This window comes from Arthrobotrys flagrans (genome assembly GCF_004000055.1).
Source record: "Arthrobotrys flagrans strain CBS H-5679 chromosome Unknown unitig_3, whole genome shotgun sequence".
In the NCBI taxonomy this organism is placed as follows: domain Eukaryota; kingdom Fungi; phylum Ascomycota; class Orbiliomycetes; order Orbiliales; family Orbiliaceae; genus Arthrobotrys; species Arthrobotrys flagrans.
The window spans coordinates 1,731,608-1,750,595 of record NW_027137547.1 but is presented as its reverse complement, the minus strand read 5'-3'; the positions used below and the strand labels follow the sequence as shown (position 1 = coordinate 1,750,595).

Genomic DNA, 18,988 nt, shown 5'->3' with positions numbered 1-18,988 from the left:
CCAGAATGAGACTAGTCCATTGCATTCATTTCACGATGGGAGCCCCAGCCGCAATGCCAAGGAGGGGTTTTGTGCATTTTTGATCCCTCAAAACACATGCCTACGGCTGAACGGACCAGGGTTTCTTTGATGTCTCGTGCCCAGTGATACCATTATCTTTTCAGGTATGTGTGCGTTGACGGTTCATGTTCAGCTGTGAGAGCCATATATTACCTTGTATCATATATGGCTTTCGGTCGCTGCGCTGTAGTGTCCTTGCCTCGATGTTTCTTGTAAGCATCATAATCGATAATCTTAGTTGTCTTGCAATCGGTGCGTCCCGTAAGTCAACGTCTAGAGATTACAAAAGATTGCAAATCTTGTTGTATTGTAACCGTAGCCTAAGTTAGCCAAGGCTAGAACCTGGGCGGGGTTGGAATGTTGCTGGCCGAAAACGCATCAAATGGACACCGCCCTTGTTGGGTCGCCGGCCTAAATTGCGACATAGCTAACATTGGCATACATATTCTCTAAAGACATCATCCTGGCCGACAGCCCTGCCTTTCCTGTTCAGGCTGGATCTACAAGATATTTGTTCACGGTTCGATTGATATCGGCCCGCATCAAACATCGCGGCTGCCCGATAACCTCGCACCGCCAAACATTTGTTTTTGGGATAGTGTGGAGGCAAGTCGATACATGACAGACGGCAACACGTTTCCTTGTTGTAATTTATAAAACGCAAGAGTCTAAAACGTATGATATATTAGTCTCGGCTCTCGAGGCTTTTCTGGACGAAAAAACGCCCGCCATGAAACAGCCTTCTAAGCAATCAAGACGTCCTGATTATAAACGGCTTATGGGTCGATCGTAAAATCTAAAAATGAAAATGACCCCGAAAGCCGTTCAAAAGCCCATACGGTAGGTAGTCAGTAGAGGCTTTCGTTTTCCAAACGCCCCCTCATGTTATAATTTATACACTCAACGAATGATCTTACAGCCAGCGCTTTGTGCACATACATTGACCGTCTCTCACTTGAATAGTTAATCATTTAATTACTTGTTTTTATATACTTAGGCTCGATACCGAACTTTTTTCTTGTCAGATACCAAGGTACCAAGTACTCAAGTATGCAGCTATAGAAACCAGGCGGTGATGCAGACCAAACGTGGCCTCCGCAGCCTACCAAAGATGTTCCCATAGCGATGCCGTCCTCCGACGTCCCCATGGCCCCCACGATCGCTAAGGCCCAGGCAAAGAGCGGATATCTGGTCGTATTCCTCGCGGGCTCCCATTGTCTGCAATCTCTCTTCGCTTCCGCCTCCTCCATAACTTCCATCTTCATTGTCGTCAAGCTTGTTTAAATAGCTTCATTGCCTGCCACTAATCCCTACCGCGGCTATTCTCGGGGAATAGATAAGTACCAAAGCAAAGCCACGGTCTTTGTCCTTCTTAAGAACTTATCCCTCCCCTCCTCTGAATCCTTATTCCCACAATGTCATCTACTTCTCCCAAAAAGCCCCTTGCCCCCACCAACCCGAATTCCTCCACTCTTAACCAGAGCAATCTTGTCTCTGAGGTCCCTGTATCTGTGGGGCATGGAGGCTCGTTGGATCCCTTGCTTTCTGGAAACCTTCCTCCACAGAAGGTCTTTCCCGTTCACCAACCCGGTGAGTCGAGCAGGCAGCTAGCTCAAGCTGTTCTTCAATACGGAAACGAACCCCCCGCAGACGTTTTTGGCAGAGACGGCTTGGTGCAGGATTACGCCGCTGAACCCTTGGCTTCTGATCCTCATCTGTCCTCAAACTTCAACTTGGGTAACCAAAGCGCCGAGGGCTAGCAAATTCAAATCCACGACGATGAACTCGACCCGGAGGGATCTGCGCGGAGCGATGAAAGGTTGGGCTTCCTGCCATCAGCCAGGAAAAGAAGAGGATCGAGTCTTTTGCCTACAATCCAGCAACAACAGGCCAAAAAGACTTGTGGAGAAAGCGGTCGAGCTCGAGAGTTCGCTTCACAGTTGGAAGCACCACTGCCTCCAGCGAACACAATTTTGGCGGCAAATCAACACGCTGCTGCCGCTGCTACCCTACCACATGGTTCCAGCGTCTACCATGAGGTCCCCTGTCCTCAAGCGGGTTTCAAACTCAGAGTCAGCAACAGTTGCAAGCCAATCTGTAAATACTATCCCATCACCATCCACAGAGGTCCTGGAATATTGTGTTTTTTGTGGGCTGAAACCTGGGTCATGTTGCAATGTTGTGCTGTGTTGCCTGCTAACTTGTGAAATTCTTCATTATATTATATTAGCGCGGAGTGTTTTGCTCTAATTAGGGAGTTAAGGGAGAAAAACGGGCTCCTCGAAGTCCATCTTTGCAATCGAAATGAAGAGTGTAGGCGACGGGCAGCTGTAATCCAGCAAGGAATTGATTATGCCGACGGGGCCAAGTTCTGCATGAAGAAAGATGGCGAGGACATCAATCGGATGAGGGACTTGTTTGCTGTAACAAAACAGATGATGGAGAACTGGCTGAACGCACTCGAGCCACTTGTAGTTCGAGAGTCCCCAGCTACTAGGGAAGGGGGTGCTGGTGGCGACATGCCAGTCACTCGTGTTTTTGCAGAGGCCAAACAGGTCATCCAAACCTTTGAAAGGGTCCTTGTCAATATCCGCGTCCGACCTGCGCATGAGATTTACAGAGAACCTCCACCTCCACCTCTACTTGACACCCTTCTGCGCTTCTTCTTCTGCGTCGTTAACTTGGCATTCTTATTTCTCTTTCTTTTCTTCTGCGCTTCTGTTTCTTTCACGAAGGGTTATCTGATATTATTCGGCGTTCCCCTCCACTTAACAGGGGTTCTGGATTTCCAGGTATTATTATTCCTTTTGTGTTCTTAGCTTCAGCGTCGAGATCGTTGTCTCGTCGCCAAACTCCTCAACTGTGATGAGGACGAGATCACACCTTTCCGTCCTTAATTAATATATGCACATCGCCTATTCCGGCTAGCTGAAGCCATTCTGTAATTTATTATATTCTAGCTAGCGAAGACAGGCAATCCATCAAAAAGATTTAATTCCCCACCTGTCCATGAATGCCCGTAATCGATCGATGTCATCATCTGAGGACCCTTCAACGAGCTGTCCAATGTACCCATCCGGACGTACTAGTATAACAGAATCCTTGGATATCCCCTTAGCTTTTACCTCCTCGTCGAAGGGGAAATTGCTGATATTCAGGTTCCTTTCCCGCCCAAACTTCTTAACGTTGTCGTTCAAGTCACCGTAAACGTGGATTTGCCAATTCAGAGAGCTCAGTGGATCGAAATTGTCAACCCCAGTATCTCCAAAACCAACCCAAGGGAGCCGATCTCCGGCATATAAGTTAAAGAGACGGTTGCCGTTGCTTAGGGAGCTATCCCTATATTCTATTCTGATCTGTGAAACTGTTTCAAAAAATGTATTGTCAAGCAGCCCGAGCCGGAAAATCAGCGGAGCAACTCTACCCATGACCATGGTTCGCCATATCCATCCGACAAAGCCCCTGTCGGTAGCGATGGAAAATGATTTATCCGTGGTGTTCACAAGTCGCTCGGCAAATGGTCGTCGCTCGCTCTGGTATGTATCTAGAATGTCTGGATTGGCCTTTCCTGCTAGTACGGCGGCGAGTTTCCAAGATATATTGGTGGCGTCCCCGAGGCCGGTGTTCATGCCTTGTCCGCCGACGGGGCTGTGGACGTGAGCTGCGTCTCCACAAATGAAGACTCTTCGGTCTCTGAACGTTTCGGCTACTCCATGATAGACCGTATATGTAGAGAACCAGTGAACCTTGCTGACTGTTGCTCCTGTATTCCTTTTCACGGACTCCTCCACATCCGAGAAACCGAATTCCCGATTCACCGACTCCTCTGGGGCCCACCCCCCGAGCCTAATTCTCCCATTAGGCATTGCGAAGAGTAGACAAAAGTCGTTAGCGTTGAAACAGATATTCACATTTTCCAGCCCAACGGAGACTTCTCCTTCGACGTCCGCTACAAAGAACCTTTGAGCATAAGCCCCCGGAGTACTCTTGATATTGGTATGAGCCCTGACAACCGAATGGCCTCCATCACATCCAAGGACATAGGAAGCCTCGAATTTTTCTTCCACTCCCTGTTTGTTCTTCAACACCACAGTTGCATATTCGTCATTCTGCGTCAGCCCTGTGACCTCAACTTCCCTTTCGATATTAACCCCTCTTTTCTCTAACTCCTCAATCAACATCCGTTCGTTTAGATCCTGGGGGTACATAAGTACAAACGGAAACTTTGACTTCCCACGTCCAATTTCGTTGAACTCGCGCCGTACAATCTCTTTTAAATTTCCAAAGAACGCCATGTTTCTGACGATACGCCCTTCAGATAATGCTCGTTCCGAGAGTCCGAGCATGCGGTAGTACTCAAGGGTGCGGGCATGGACCACGGCTGCCCGGGATGTGTTTGCGGCATAAGCGTGTTTGTCGACGATTCGAAATGGGGTCCCCAAGCGGGTCAGCCAGAGGGCAGCCATTAAGCCGGTGGGGCCTGCACCGGCTATTAAAATTGGCTTTTGTGAAGCCATGTTACGGGATAATTCGTCAGAGTGGTGGAAATATCTTTGGGTCAGGAGTTTCTGGTTTTTGCGTTGTTGGTTCGAGATGCAACAAGTTGCAATCGATCTTGGTCTTCGAATTCCGGGTTTGGGTGGTCCACATCTGATCGAGAGGTAATTTCTTGATATTAATGCTGAACTCAGTGGTCCAGAAGAGTTTATTCTTTGGGCCATGGTATTCATTGCGATATATACTGTTATTTGATATATCTATATCGGCGACCCCCCGTCGTGCCTTTTATAGCATGCGGTCGCATGTGTTCCCTAACATAACGACATGCATCGGTGCTGAAAGCGTCCAAATTAAGCCCCGAAAAAACGGGAACTAGAATTTGGAGGAAGGACCCGGTCGGCCAATTTTGGCGCCGAGTGGCCGAATTCCTGTGCCACCTCGAAAGAGGTTTAGAGCCCCAAGAAGTGCTAAGACACCAGTGAGTGGTGATCTGCACAAGGAAATGCCAAAAACTCACGGTAGAATACCTCTTGTTCGACCGGATTATAAACTGTGGTAGTAAAATAACAAATATCGAGGTTCTACCTGAAGAAATGAAAGACAAAATTTCGCACGAGCTTGAAAGGCGACATTATGCATCTCAAGATAGGTAATTTAAGGTTCAAGGGATCTCTTACGTACACTTGTGCAACGAGATACCAGTCTTACGTATAGCTTTATATAACTGTAACCAGCGCTTAAACTTGATCAAAATAAATGGAAGAACTCTGCTATTGCCGCTTGTCGGTTACAATATATTAATTTTTTTAGATTCCAAGTTAGAAAATTATGAAATTGTTCTCGAGCCTATGACTTATGAAAATGGATCAATTGGTCAACTGAATTTTCCAATCGATCATACCCCGTAGCGTTTCCCTTCTTGCCATATTTTCACATTGCGAACTACCATTGCTCGGTCTTCACCGTTTCCCCATGTTGGATACCAGCTATCTACTGCATGATGATGGGATGCAGGCAAGCTCTAATTACATAGCCGTAAAATTAAGTGTACCAACAATTCAAATCTAATTCTAATGGTTTTATATAGCTGATTGACCCAGCCTTAGCTGAGGAGGAAAGAGTTTTATCGCGAGGACAGCATTGAGTGGATTGCGAGACCGAGGCACGGATACCTTCGGGCAGGAAACTTCAAGAGAGCTTCAAACATGAACTTTAGCCCTGAGATTTGCAATAAAACTGAAGATATCCTTCTCGAGTTAATTGACGCAAGACATGAAGCGAGCGATGAGCCTTTATCCAGTAAAGATATAGGTGAATTATACAGTACGGCTCTAGAAAAGGCTATACACGTGTGGGCTGGGGAAATAATTTTGATTGTTGACAGCGATACTAGAGTGCCAGCAGACTGTCTTATATACGGGGCAGTTGAGATGTTTTTAAGTCCAGAGGTCGCTATAATTCAGCACAGTGCCGGGGTCATGCAAGTTGTGGAAGATTACTTTGAGAACGGGATTACCTACTTCACAAATCTTATATACTCGGCGATAAGGTTTGTCTGCGGGTCGGGAGATGTTGCACCGGTAAGTGAACAGGCCCTCTAAAGACCCCCAAAACTAAAGAATTGTACCCCCAGGTGTCCCATATTTACCTACACCGGACTGACCTGGAAAAATTCAAACATTGACATTTTATCGAGTTCGTGGGACACAACGCCTTTCTTCGTTGGCAGGCGGTCCAGAGCGTAGCATTTAGAACCGACAATAGAGAGTACTATTAGGGTGGATCTCATGTGTCAGAAGACTTTGACATGGCACTTCGGCTACAAGTAGCCGGGAATGTAGTTAGACTTGTTACCTATCATGGTTTACGGGGCTTTCAAGAGGATGCGTCTTTCACAATGTATGACGAACTCGCGAGATGGGAGAAGTATTTCACATATCACAAGCCGACATGCATAACCCCTAATGTACTAACGCAGTCTGCTAGGTATGCATATGGATGTAGCGAATTGGTCTTCAATCCTATTCGTTCTTGGCTTTGGCGGGGCCCGTTTGGCAAGCTTTTCATATGATTCCCGAGTAGCGATATACAGCTTTGTTCCAAGATATCGGTCTTGGGCTACATTTCGAGTTACTATGCAACAGCAATAGGACTATCTTTTGGAATTTGAACTATACTCTCCTTGGTTGGTATAACGGTTATTTGAATTCCTTCTACCTTGATGGTTGGAAAGTTTTCCTTTCCTTAGTTGATACCGTTTTATAGGATCGCTACTCAAATCTCTATATAGGGCAATTAAGTTTAGCAGTACTTTGTTATCCGGTCGGGGAGAAGTCGCTTTTGGCAGCTTTGATAGAAAACTTCAAATGGATGCCTGTGAGTATTAATATCGCAAGAAACCCAGCTATCGTTTCCAATGTCTAATTTATCGTAAAACCCAAAGATGTTTGTTGTATTTTTTCCCCAGGCTCTCTTCCCACATTAATACCACTATCTAAGCGCACATGTTTAGTATCGACATGACCTAGGGCGCGACGGCAAAAGAAAAAGCGGACTCCAATTTCTGGATCAAAGTCCCCCGCATTCTGAAAACATTCAAGCGGATGTACTTGACAATGGGATCAATTACTGCATTTCTGATATATTGCGGATGCCTCGCACCTACCGATTGGCGGATAAACGAATTTACTGCAATTGTTCCGCTTTCGACCATGGTGGGAGGACATCTCATTTTACCGGTATGTAAAAGTCAATGAATATCACTGGATCTAACCACTAATATCTTGCATAGTTTGCTTTGAATCTTTCGCTTACGGTCTTCAATTATTGAGCGAATCTTCAGCATGCATCTGATTACTGCCTTATTTACGAGGCTAATTGAGAGAGAAGTGCATATACTGCATGCTGCATACAACTGTAGTATGTTCTGCAGCTATGTTGATGTATAATCGACTACTGATGTGGTGCCCCAAAGAAATTAGGGTTCAAAGACAGGTTTTTCTTGCGTGATGTTACATAAGGTTCCACATCGTATATTCTTTAATTGGTTTCCTTGATTTTATTATTTTTTTGCCAGTCAGATATACAAATAAATGGAAGAACTTAACTAAAAACTAGGAAGATAGATAGCTTGTTCTTTATAATTTATTAATATTATACGTACATATTAAATACTGAAGCATGTACATGCATGTTATGTCAGTGTGGTTCCACTGCTGTTTCCCTGTCCAAACAACTAAAACCCATTTCAAATATACCGTGGAGGGTGGTTTACGAGGTCAATGTAAGACACCTCTTACCAGGCTGGGATAGCCTTCAATGGCTTATTTAATATCATTCTTTTTAAAGGTTCGATTCCTGCAATGTTCGTTACACAAAGAAATTTCGAAAATACCAGCTGCCTGAGCCTAGTTCAAGGATAACTTAACACAACATAAGCCTCCTGAGTTGACTCGTCCTATCTTCGTTCAGCTTATGGATAAAAATTCCCTAACATCCAATCAAGCTAACTTTGAAAAAAAAAAAGACCCACCGAGCTAGGATACCTAGGATGACGCCAGTGTACGAGTACAAAGCCACACGGGAGCCTTAGATCCTTTCTACGGCACGTCGGCAGGTTTTGACCTATTTCGGCCAGTCTTGTTTGGTCTCGAAATTTCTAGGAGGCTCCATGAAAGAGAGGGAAGAGGCGTTCGGCCGTACATTTACTTTGCTTCAGATAGGACAATTCTTTGTTCAGCGAGGGTGCCTGCTTAGATTCGAGACCGGCATTACCCGAACTTGATCATCTCACCTACTAGTCCTTTGAAGCTTATGGCTCTGGCTAGGGCTAAAGAAAGCGAAGTACAAAGGCCTCCGGATTTCACAACAGATTAGCCATTGCTTTCTACAAGTAGATATCGATCGATCACTCCCAGGCTACTTGTGTTTTATCCACACCTCTCTATTTCGGGCCGTACTGAGATCATCCAATAGATATTTCTAGATATTGTTTAACATCGAGATTTAAGATGAAAGGGGTGAAGATTCTTGCTATTGTAAGCCTCCTGCAGCCTGGCACCGTCTTCGGATACCTGCGGCTCGGCCTCAGGATCTCACAGGCGAATTCTTCGATGGATTGCCAGAGCCCCAACCAACTAGGGCACCTTTCGGAACTGGTAGGCACTCACTTAAATGCTACATATACCGAATCCATGTAATATTGGCGTGCCTAACAAAGATTCTTTCCGACAGAGACCAGTGGCCCGGCCGTCGAGATCTGCAATTATCAACGCTGCTGTGGCACAAGCCACTGCCGTAGACGCTCCAGGGGGACCCTACCCCCACAAACAGCCCCGAGCCAACGGAGCCAGGAAAGTTGAGAAAGAGATCCCCAAGCTCGGAAGTGGTCACCCCTAGCGGCTACTACTTAGTCTTTTCCGGTCTAAATGGAGCTACCCAAACGCCTCGTATTTAACCTTCCGATCGATTCTCGTATATGATCCGAGCCTCTGCGCTGTGAAATGCAACTCCTAAGTAATTGGTGAGTCGGTATGAAGCTATCGTCATCGTAGAGACCGCAGTTTGCTCTTTTTGAACATTCCTAATAATAACTTTGGCAAAACTCAACCGCTTTTTCAATTTACATATTGAGATTAACACGAATGGGCAAATTACCAAGTATTCTTTTTACAGTATTAGAAGCACGGCGTCTAGTGCTACAAACGTTGGCCAATGGCGGAATGGTTTTCACGTCACCATCAATAACTCCAACGGCTACGCCAAATATCAGCCGTATCCTCCTGTTGACGGGTTTACGGTTGAAGCCCTTGGCGGCGCTATCAATGGTAGACGATTGGCCCCTGGTGACCCAGATCCGTATATGGGGTACGCATCCATTGAAGCGGTGTTTACCCCTTGTTTAGGCTAAAACATTAAGGCCGTATTATCTAACTTTGAGTGCCCGAATCTAGAGCAACCCCAGCATCTGCGCTATAGCAAGTGAAAAAAGGACAGCGTATAATTCTCGACATCCAAGTTCCGAAGGAACGTATCGCGCTTGCAACTTCTTCAATTTCTATCACTTGTAAAAATGGAGAAAGGTATAGAACAATCTGCTCTTTTTATCTTACCCCATTTGATTCGTCTTACGCTACGAATCATGGGTATTCTCCCCATGGAGATACATATACGATTGCTGAAAGTTATGGATACACACGCACTGTGCAAAAAGGGAGCGGGGGGATAGTTGCTTCTTAGAGGATTGGGTGGTGGTAATTAAATTAGGACTTTCAAAAGGGCCAATATAGTTAATCTGGGCTTAGGGAGAGAATTTTATTCATGGAGACCTTTCTATTCTTAACATCTGTTACTGTATAAGGGCGTAGAACAGGATCGTGGTCTTTTCGGCGTGTTGTGTGGGATTTTTTTTTCGATGCTCGCGTTGTCCCCTGACAGGCACAAGCCTAGACCTTTTGGTTTAAACCTGAGCTGAAGTAGGTCCTTCAGCTGACCACCTTTCTCACGGTTCCATCGCCGAAGCTATTGAAAGCGAAGGTGATCGAGAAGAAAAGAACCACTTTGCAATAACTTGTTCCCGGTACGCTTGAAGAACGAAATCCTGGTTCGAAATCATGACAATTGGAATAACAACTTCCGCAGCCGGCACCCAAGAGTGGATCCATGGACCAGTTTGTTATATTTCGGTTGATCACTCGCCGACTCTCTCACCTCCATACTGGCAAATGGAACGTTTCTTTCGATCTGGACCCGTTGCCGATGTTTGCTCTTCCAAAAAATGAAGGTTTGTGAGTACTTGGAGCTTTGCATGCACGATGACGGAGCGGAGATTGGGATAGCTCGTACGTTGTAAGACCCTTCTCTTACGTGACGCCAATCCACCGTCGCCGGCCGTGATGACAAAGAATATGGGTACCTAAAGTGCTAATTATCAGTTGTTAAATAATTAAGTGCATACTAGGCGATAGACTGTACCTTGATGGGCTGCCTGATGCATGGCTAAGATACTCCAAATTCATAATATCGAACAAAAGAAAAACGGCCCACAATCTGTGGAAACAATGAGACTATCCGTCTGCTGTCACCTAGATCCCTCGAGTTTCATCCCCTGCACTGTCGTTGGCAAAAGAGCGGGAGGATCCTCGACGTTGCCCATGGGTTGCCGCCTTTAGATATAAAAAGGGCAGCAACAGCGAAGGTGGAAATCTGCACGGCTAAGAGTCTTGCCCTGATAAGACGAATCAAAAGCAGGAGGTACATACCTCATACATGTCCATACTCCCTGGGCAGATGCATACGTGGGATCACAACGGAAGTGAAGGATCTAGGGTTATATCATATTCTTATTTTTGATTTTCATAACTACCGAATCCACCAAGCTTTCCGGGTGCATGGATTCCGCCTACTCGGGTTTGCAAAGTAAGCAAAGCTCCTTTTCCCGCTTGGCTTACTTAGCTAACAACACCCTGTTCAACGGCACTGCAGCATCCAGGCAAATGTTGTTATTAATGAGAGCCTCGTAAACCAGGGCCATTGCAGCAGAGTAAGAAACTAAAGCGGATACTTTTTTCCGTCGCAATATTTCTTAACTCCAATAGACAAAAAACAAAAAAAAGAATCGATCCGCCTACCTAACTTCTTGAGATCCATCCATTGGAACCAAATGTTATTTTGGCTTAGCTACGATCGAGACCCCAAACAAGATATTAAAAAAAAATTGAACCGGTGGTATCTTGTATTGCTACTGTCGTTTTAGAATATCAATGATATCTGCCATTTGGATCGTAGGCGTTTGGAGGTAAGACGGCAACGGCAACATGTCATGGACATTTACTTTGGTGTCAATGTCCAAAACTTTCAAATGGGGGATACGCGGGCCTCTCCGTTCGCATTTTGTCGGATTTCTTTCCTTTCTAGAACCTTTTTCTCATTTTATATCTGGAGGTTAAGCTAGTTGGCACCCTGCTGACGTTGAAGGTGATGATATGGGTGACATGTTTCAAGTTGACAAGGAGGTTCTGGGGCTCATGCTCACGCCGCTGGACCGTTTATATTGCGTCCGCTTTGACCCGTCCCTGTAAACGCTTACAAGGCCATGTATGTACCCTAAAAACTACTAGGCATGCATGCGACCGTAGGAATGTATCGACGGATGACATGACAGAATATCCACGGAGATACATCGACTAAAAGGCTTTCGAGCAATGCAATACCTACTTCTGTATGGTTGCTTGCGCTTGGCTCCAGACCCGTATACTAAACCATCACGATACCGCTGGCTGCAGGTGCGACTTAGCTGAGTCCCACCGGCCAGTTCGGAACGTCGAGGAACCACTTGAAGGAATTCTTTTTTTTTTTTCTTTTCAAGTCCTTTGTTCACCCAGTTTTGCTAATAAGTTGAGCCGGTCCAAATCTGCCAGTTCCAAGATGACCGAGGAAGCAATCAAGTCGTCGAGAACAGGTCGCAGCAGCACCAAAACCAGCAACATCCATTCCATCTTATCTGACAACAGTACCAACACATTTTTAGCAGCCTCGTCCGAACACCACCACAGAGCCCTGAAAATTGGCGAAGCAGGAGTGCCCTCCTGGTCCACTCCAGACTTGGGGAATACTGTTGTACCTACAAAACGTATCTCGGATCAAGAGCGATTGCGTCTGCGGCACGCAGGCTTCTTTCCAGTGTATTCGGAGTCCGCACACAGCCCAGAAAAAGATATCCACCAGGAGTATTTGAAAAGGCGGAAACTTTCAGTGGCTCCTCACCCTTCCCCCTCAAATACTATCTGTTTTTCAGAAGACCATAGGGACGAACCCCTCAGCTTAATTACAGAAGATGATATTCCTATAAGGTCCTTCCCAGTTAGAGAATATCCTAGAAGACTAAGCATCGCTTCAGTTTTAACCGCTGACAGTGGTTCGCTCCCAAGTGTGGTATCGCCAGCGACGACCACCAGTTGGGCCGGATTGGCATCCTCTGCATCCTCGACAACTACCGTCAACCCTCCCCAGTGGCCTTTTACGAGCGAGTTATACCAGCCAATCAGTCGTAGAAGTCCAATCCCCAATATTGCTTCGGCAAGTACTTCCGTTGGATCCCACTCTCGAAGAGACCAACAAGCTTTCGAAGACACTGACTTTAAAGCCTGGGAATTCGATCTTGAAGCATCAACGAACCAAAGGAAAACGCCGCTTCTAAGAAAAGTTCCTCGTCGTAGCTATATAGACACTATCGCTGCTACTGACGATTCGGTTATTGCGCCTGTCAGTGATTTTGAGCACATCGGTCGAACCGGAAAACTTCACCCATTAGGGGAAGACGAAATGGGGGAGATGAGAGAAAGACAGGCAGGCTTATCCGGGGAGGAGATGCAGGTAGAATCACAACATTCACTAGAGGCATACAACGATGTGGTATCCGATTTACAACATAAGTTATCCACCAAAACATTGGCTCTAGAGGCTCTACAGAAGGAACATGACCGTCTCCTAGGCGCTTATAGTCGGCAACAAACCCGGAGTGCAGCAATCCAAAAGAAGTGCTCAGTTGCGGATGCAGAGATTGTCTCTCTTTCCGCCGAACGGGACCGGCTCCAGGAAGCCCTTGACCAGTCGGAATCACAGGTCCAGGAACTGACGGAGCAGCGCGACAGTATTAATAAGAGGCTTGTTGCTAGGGTTAGGGAGTACTCCAACATTGTCCAACTAGCATCCCAGATGGAAAGCCTGTCGGTTGTGGAACGTAAGAGGTGGAAGGATAGAGATACTTTACTAAGGTCGAAAATAGACGAACGGGATAAAATCATAGAAGATATGCAACGGCGGCTCACGGTAGCCGTGACCGCCGAGGAAGCAAGGGGATCACCTAGCCGGTCTCCGAGATCCGATACGGATCCCGACGAAGTTATTATGTTGCGGAAGGAAAATCGACTGCTAAAGGAACGAGCCGAAGAACTCGAGGCCTCTGTCGGCGAAGCGAAACAGGAAGTTAAACGGATGGAAGAAATCGGACGGATGTTGTTGCACCGGAACCGGGAAGACTCTGATCTCTCGGTTCATCTTCCGTCTTGATTTATTGAGCCAAAAATGGGAGGGAGGGGGAGGGGGAGGGGGAGGGGATAGAGAAGAGACGACATTTGGCTCTGGAATAGATGATCAATTACTTGAGAAACTGGTTGAATGGGTGCATTGGATGAGTTCAAGATATCGGAGCTCCAAACGCCCGAGCCAAATGTCCCCACCGGAGATAAACTCGATTTGCCACTGGAAAAAGTGATATGATATCGATTGGGAAGGGGAATATCAAAAGCTGACTAGATCGCGAAAGGCTCATAATAGCAACGTCCTGTCTATCAGGCGGGTCACGGTATATTGGGTCGGCTGATGAATAGACTTGATTTTGCCACGGCCGGACCCTTTATTTGGTTTCTCTTTCGTCGGGGTTACATATGCGGGTGTTGGCATTAGCTATCTGGTATTTTCCGGGAAGTGGCGAAATCCTTCGAGATCTCGGAGGTCTGGAAAAGGCCGTGGCTATAATTGAAACTAAAAGAACCATGGCATATTATGTACAGATATGCACCAACGGTCATTTCCTGTTTTGGAGATTGCAACAAGGAGTACCGACAGGTTTTGCGTTGTTGGTGTTGCAAGTGGGGACCCCTGTCGGGTGGCTTGCCAGAACCTTCTTCAGACAGCTTTGGTGATGCCTTGGACCCCCAACTCTCCAGCTCTGTGGGGCTTCATCGTGCATCGAACCATGTAGAAATTTCTTAGCATGAAGGTCATAACAGGCAGGTCATAGGATCACGGATGCTGGTTTACTGTAGGATACAGCATCGTGGCGTTTTCTTCCAAGGTTTTCGGATTTTATTTCCAAGATAGAAAAAGTTGATTATTCTTTTTGTACAGTACCCATATTTAGCAAGAATTATACCCCGTACGCTGTCAAGACTAAATTCCAAGAAAAATGCATTGATGATGCAAACGCCTTTTTTGAGCAGGTATGTGCCCAAGGAGGAAATAAATTAAATAAATAAATAAATAAAAATTCAGGAATACGGGCCAAGGAAATTTTTTATGATTTTCCTCTTTGGTTTCGAAGCTCGGCAATTGGTTTATGTAGCAAGCGGAGAGGAGATGGGGATAGAGAGCGCATAGATCCAAATGCAAATGTACCTTATACCCTTCCAATGGTTTCTGTTGGTTCTTCCGCTTATAATGTATAGTCATGGTGGTGTTGGTTATGGTAATAGGATCGATTTTGCCAGAATGTCGGAGGCGTCGGAGCCTGTAGCTGGGAGAACTAGACCGATGCTGATGACTTTCGGCCTCCCTGATAATCACCACCTTTTTGCTTTTCTTGGTCAACATCCCCATCTGTGAAGAATGAAGACTGGTTTCCACCTGACCCCGACCCCCCAACTGATGCCGACCCTGTACTCGCACTTGCCACCGTGCTTCCAACTTCAACTGCCTTTGTATTAGCGTACGTGTCCAATCGAACCCTGATCTGGCGACCCTGGTACATGGTTCCATTGAACATTTCGCAGGCTCTCTCTGCTTCTTCAGAAGTTGCAAAGAGAACGGTTGCATACCCGCGGCCTTTGTTATTCGGCTTTCGTGGGACGTCGCAGCGAAAGATGCTCCCAGCTGGGCTCAAAAAGATCCTAAGATCCTTCCAGTGCGTATTGTATGGTAGGTTGCCAATGAAGATACCACGACTTTCAGTTTGAACACCACCGTGGCTCAAGTTGACGGGGACACCGGAAGCGTTATTGACAAAGACAGGCGTAGGGGGGATGGCAACGGGTTGGATGGTTGAATATCGATGACCACCATGGTTTGCACCCTGACTGTATTGCTGCTGTGATTGCACACCAGAAAACCCTCGAGCGGCTTGGTTGCTCGCGAGTCGAGCAGCTGCGACAGAGGTTGACGAATTCATCGGAGGGCCGTATTGGAAGCCACTGGCAGGTCTGAAGTTATAGAAGGAAGGGTGTAGTTGGTATTCCCCTTGGCCAAGTAGAAGCGGCGACATGTTGTGGCCTTGCTGGTGCATAGGGCTTTGTTCTGTGAGTATCGACAATGTCAGTATGGCTACTGAATTACCAAGAATAGAGGATATGAAAAGGGCTGCCAAAAACTGCGAAAAGAAGGGGAACTGAAGCTCGAGAGCTATGGTCTACCATACCTCGTTGCGGCAAGTAGGACATTGCCGAGTAGTTCATATTAGATGAGGGAGAGCGTGGTCCTATAAAATGAGGTAATGGATATGCTGAGAAATGTGGTTGGGGAGGTGAGAGAGTTAGAAAGCCAGACGGAGGTCTCGAATTATTGGGTTGGTTTGGAGTGCTGCGTTGGGATGTACTTTTGCTGAATGGTGAGGAGGAGGATGGAGTTGAGGAAGACGAAGATGATTGAAATCCAAGTGGTGAGCTGTCTTGAAACCGAGAGAGTTCTTCCTGGAAAAGGGTATGATGCCGTGCCGAATGAAAAGCAGCCGCCCGTTGCGCTATCACGGCTTGTTGTCGATACTCTTCTACCACATTTTCACCGTCACGCGTCGACGACACACCCCCCTCGACAAAACTTAACTGTTGGAAACTACTACTAAGGTCGACCCCATCATCTTCTTGGTTCGTCGGCTGTTGTTGAGATCGAGAATGCTCCTCCTGATGGCGGATACTGGCATTATGAGCCAATGCTGTATAGTGGTGATAGGCCTGGGTCGCGATCCATTCGTTGTACGCAGCGAGTTGAGACGGAACGAGATTCGAGTATGCAGAAAACTTTGGACTGCTACTGGTATTGTACTCCGCGGGTAGCGGAGGGACTGGCACGTATTCTGGGAGCAGACTGCCGTCGGGAGACGGCGCCGGATTCGGTTCCTGCGCGAGGACGGGGACTGGATTGGCCTCATTCCCCAGCTTTACCATCAATGCTCTCCCATGCCATTCGAAGCCATCCAGACGCTCTGGCGAGAGACGGTTAATTTTAGTATGTCGTAGGAGCAAACAAGAGCCATGAGGATAAGAGTTGCATCTGGGAAGGAATAAAAAGCCTACCTACAACTTTGACTGCTTCATCCCTCTCTTTGACGATAATATACCCAAAGCCCCTCGAACGCCTGTCTGTTGTGAGATATATCTCCACTCGTTGAACATTCGGGGTTATTTCTCGTACTAAGTCTTTCAAATCTTGCCATCGCCCTCTCCAAGGTATCTAGAGAAATATTTTGTTAGATAGGAGAGAGAAACAGTGGGAGAAAAAAAAAAAAAAAAAAAAAAAAAAAAAAAAAAAAAAAAGTGTCTTAAGGGATTGAGAAAACGAAGTACCTCCACGTGGGAGTTAATTTCTAATAATATTGCTTGACAACCGAGAGGAATTGGTTGGGGAGGCGTACATTTCCAACTAAAATTATGTACTCATCCGAGTTTAGTGCACCGGCTGGCCGCTGAAGGACGTTACCCATACCTGCGGTGGCACTTTCTAGCCGGTGCCGTTCGGTCTCACCTCGAGTGGGGGGATGTTCTAGGAAGAAATTCAATATCGAAGGCCGCTTCGTAACAAAACCGTTCAGCTTTGATATTTGAAGTCTTTCAAAACGAGGGCCCCTCCTCGAAGGGTTTTATTGGATGAAGTCAATCGAAGAGGACAGCTTTGGGAAGCGCTCAAACGTCTTTATGTGAGCTCTTTTTGTCTACGTCTCAAAATGCAAGGCCAACTACTAGTTTTAAAATTTCTTTTTAAGTATGGCGCTCACGCAGGCAGGGACTGGATGTATTTGTCCGACCAATTAGGCAAAGGATTTGGTCGTCCAACTGCAAAATAGAATTGCGACGACGTGGCTCTGTGACGAGAGAGGCGATTCCCAGCTAAGCCAATCGTCCTCGTACGGTGAAAAATTCGATTCGTCAATCGATGTTGGAATATGGAGTGCGTGTTTTATAGTCTCTCATTCTAGTAGTCAAAGGTTCCGCCACCGTCAGCAAACCAGCTGGAGAGCATGCGTGGAGCCCTTGGTTGAGCCAGACCCTTTTTTCTGAGCTATCCCATGCACTCCTCCAAAGGGAAAACTTAAGTCATTTTAGGCCAGGTTTGACATACTATCAAACTGCTAACCCTGCCCTGCGCACCGACGGTGTGACCCGATCGTAAGACCGTCGCATTTGCTACAAGCGGATGGAGCTTGCCCCAGGTGGCTGAAAAGGCGGCCCTGTAGATCGAAAGTGTGGCAGGATCACTCAAGAGGCGAAAAGCCTCTTGGGCTAAACAGGTAGCTATCGAGGCATCCTTGATACGAGTATGCAAACGGACGCTACAGGCGTGAGATAGAGCAGTTAGGTCACTCCCGTCTGCAGACTGCCGGGTGGCAACTAACATAATCACTTCGACAACTTGGTCTTGCTCATTTTTCAGCATCTCTAACATGCATGACTCGAACTAGCGTGCCCTGATACAGACTACAAAAAAAACGATGCAGTCTATTTCCTGTTCTTGGGTTGGGTTAACTAGTTAGTCGAAGCCTTTCTTCATATTTTTCGACAAAATAAGACATTTGTCAGGGTGTATGTCGTACCAGGCCTGGCTAGCGGAATGTTGGAAGCTTTTTTGCTGTTGCTTTTTGATGAGGCCCCATTCAAGTAACGTGCCAAGCGCTTTAGTGCCGGAGCTTCGCGAAAGACAAGGGTCGCAGGTCGGTGCAAACTTGCTGTTTCTGTGGCCAAAGTCTCGATCGTTTCCGAAAATCCTGATCCTGAACCCTAGGCCCGGATCCGTAATCCAACCAGTCATTATCAGCTGGAGGGCTATTAGCCTTGGACTGCTGTTCTGAACATGTGATATTAGTCTCGTACCCAGCACGAATCGGACATGGCGTATCCGGTTGGTCCTTTGTCGATAGCCTCTAAACTGTGACTGTTGAAGCGGCCGGGATAGCTATGCTGACATTGGGAGTTCGTACTCGAGTGTAGACTTAGGCCTTCCATGATGAATCAAAGTAATATCTTAAGTCTGTAGGCTGTGAACTCGTGTGTCAGTGCGCCGGACTGGCATCTTTCGCATACCACCCAGCATGGGATTCCACAGAAGCCCATGCCTAATGGAAGTTTCCGAGAACTTTAATCTGACATCGCTGGCATGGAACGTTGGTAAGCTTAAGCTCCTCGTCATCTGCGACCCAATCGGCGGTTTTAGTAACGCTGTGGCAGGATGCATGAATGCATTTGCTTTTCGATATCTAAATCGGGCATATGCATTTGGAGCTGGTGCGTGGTGCATGAGATGGGGGTAGAATGGGGGTTTGGATCCATGGAGGTGGTGCGAGCATCGCTTTGAAAAAAGTATGCCCACAATAGGTAACGTTAACCTATGTACAAACTACTAAAGTCGGTAAAGATGTACATAAATGCTACAGATGTTCGATTGG

The 18,988-nt window shown here is 46.6% G+C and overlaps 4 protein-coding genes across 5 annotated transcripts; 2 read left to right on the top strand and 2 right to left on the bottom strand.

The window, feature by feature from the left end:
- Positions 1–1,475: 1,475 nt before the first annotated feature.
- Positions 1,476–1,820, top strand: DFL_001891 (uncharacterized protein; the record flags this gene model as incomplete). Its single annotated transcript, XM_067630588.1, has 1 exon — positions 1,476–1,820. One exon carries the CDS (start codon positions 1,476–1,478, stop codon positions 1,818–1,820), a length of 345 nt encoding a protein of 114 aa, XP_067493218.1.
- Positions 1,821–3,041: 1,221 nt separating this feature from the next.
- Positions 3,042–4,577, bottom strand: DFL_001890 (uncharacterized protein; the record flags this gene model as incomplete). The annotated part of the gene is made up of 1 exon (XM_067630587.1): positions 3,042–4,577. One exon carries the CDS (start codon positions 4,575–4,577, stop codon positions 3,042–3,044), a length of 1,536 nt encoding a protein of 511 aa, XP_067493217.1.
- Positions 4,578–11,985: 7,408 nt separating this feature from the next.
- On the top strand, positions 11,986–13,629 carry DFL_001889 (uncharacterized protein; the record flags this gene model as incomplete). Of its 2 annotated transcripts, XM_067630585.1 has the most annotated exons (2): positions 11,986–13,307; positions 13,367–13,427. In XM_067630585.1, 2 exons carry the CDS (start codon positions 11,986–11,988, stop codon positions 13,425–13,427), a joined length of 1,383 nt encoding a protein of 460 aa, XP_067493216.1. The 2 variants fall into 2 exon arrangements, with proteins under 2 accessions (XP_067493216.1, XP_067493215.1); XM_067630584.1 differs by having other exon boundaries at positions 11,986–13,629.
- A 1,234-nt stretch (positions 13,630–14,863) lies between these two features.
- Positions 14,864–17,032, bottom strand: DFL_001888 (uncharacterized protein; the record flags this gene model as incomplete). Its single annotated transcript, XM_067630583.1, has 5 exons — positions 14,864–15,630; positions 15,752–15,811; positions 15,929–16,534; positions 16,626–16,782; positions 16,964–17,032. The coding sequence occupies 5 exons, from the start codon at positions 17,030–17,032 to the stop codon at positions 14,864–14,866; spliced, it is 1,659 nt and encodes a 552-aa protein (XP_067493214.1).
- Positions 17,033–18,988: the final 1,956 nt, after the last annotated feature.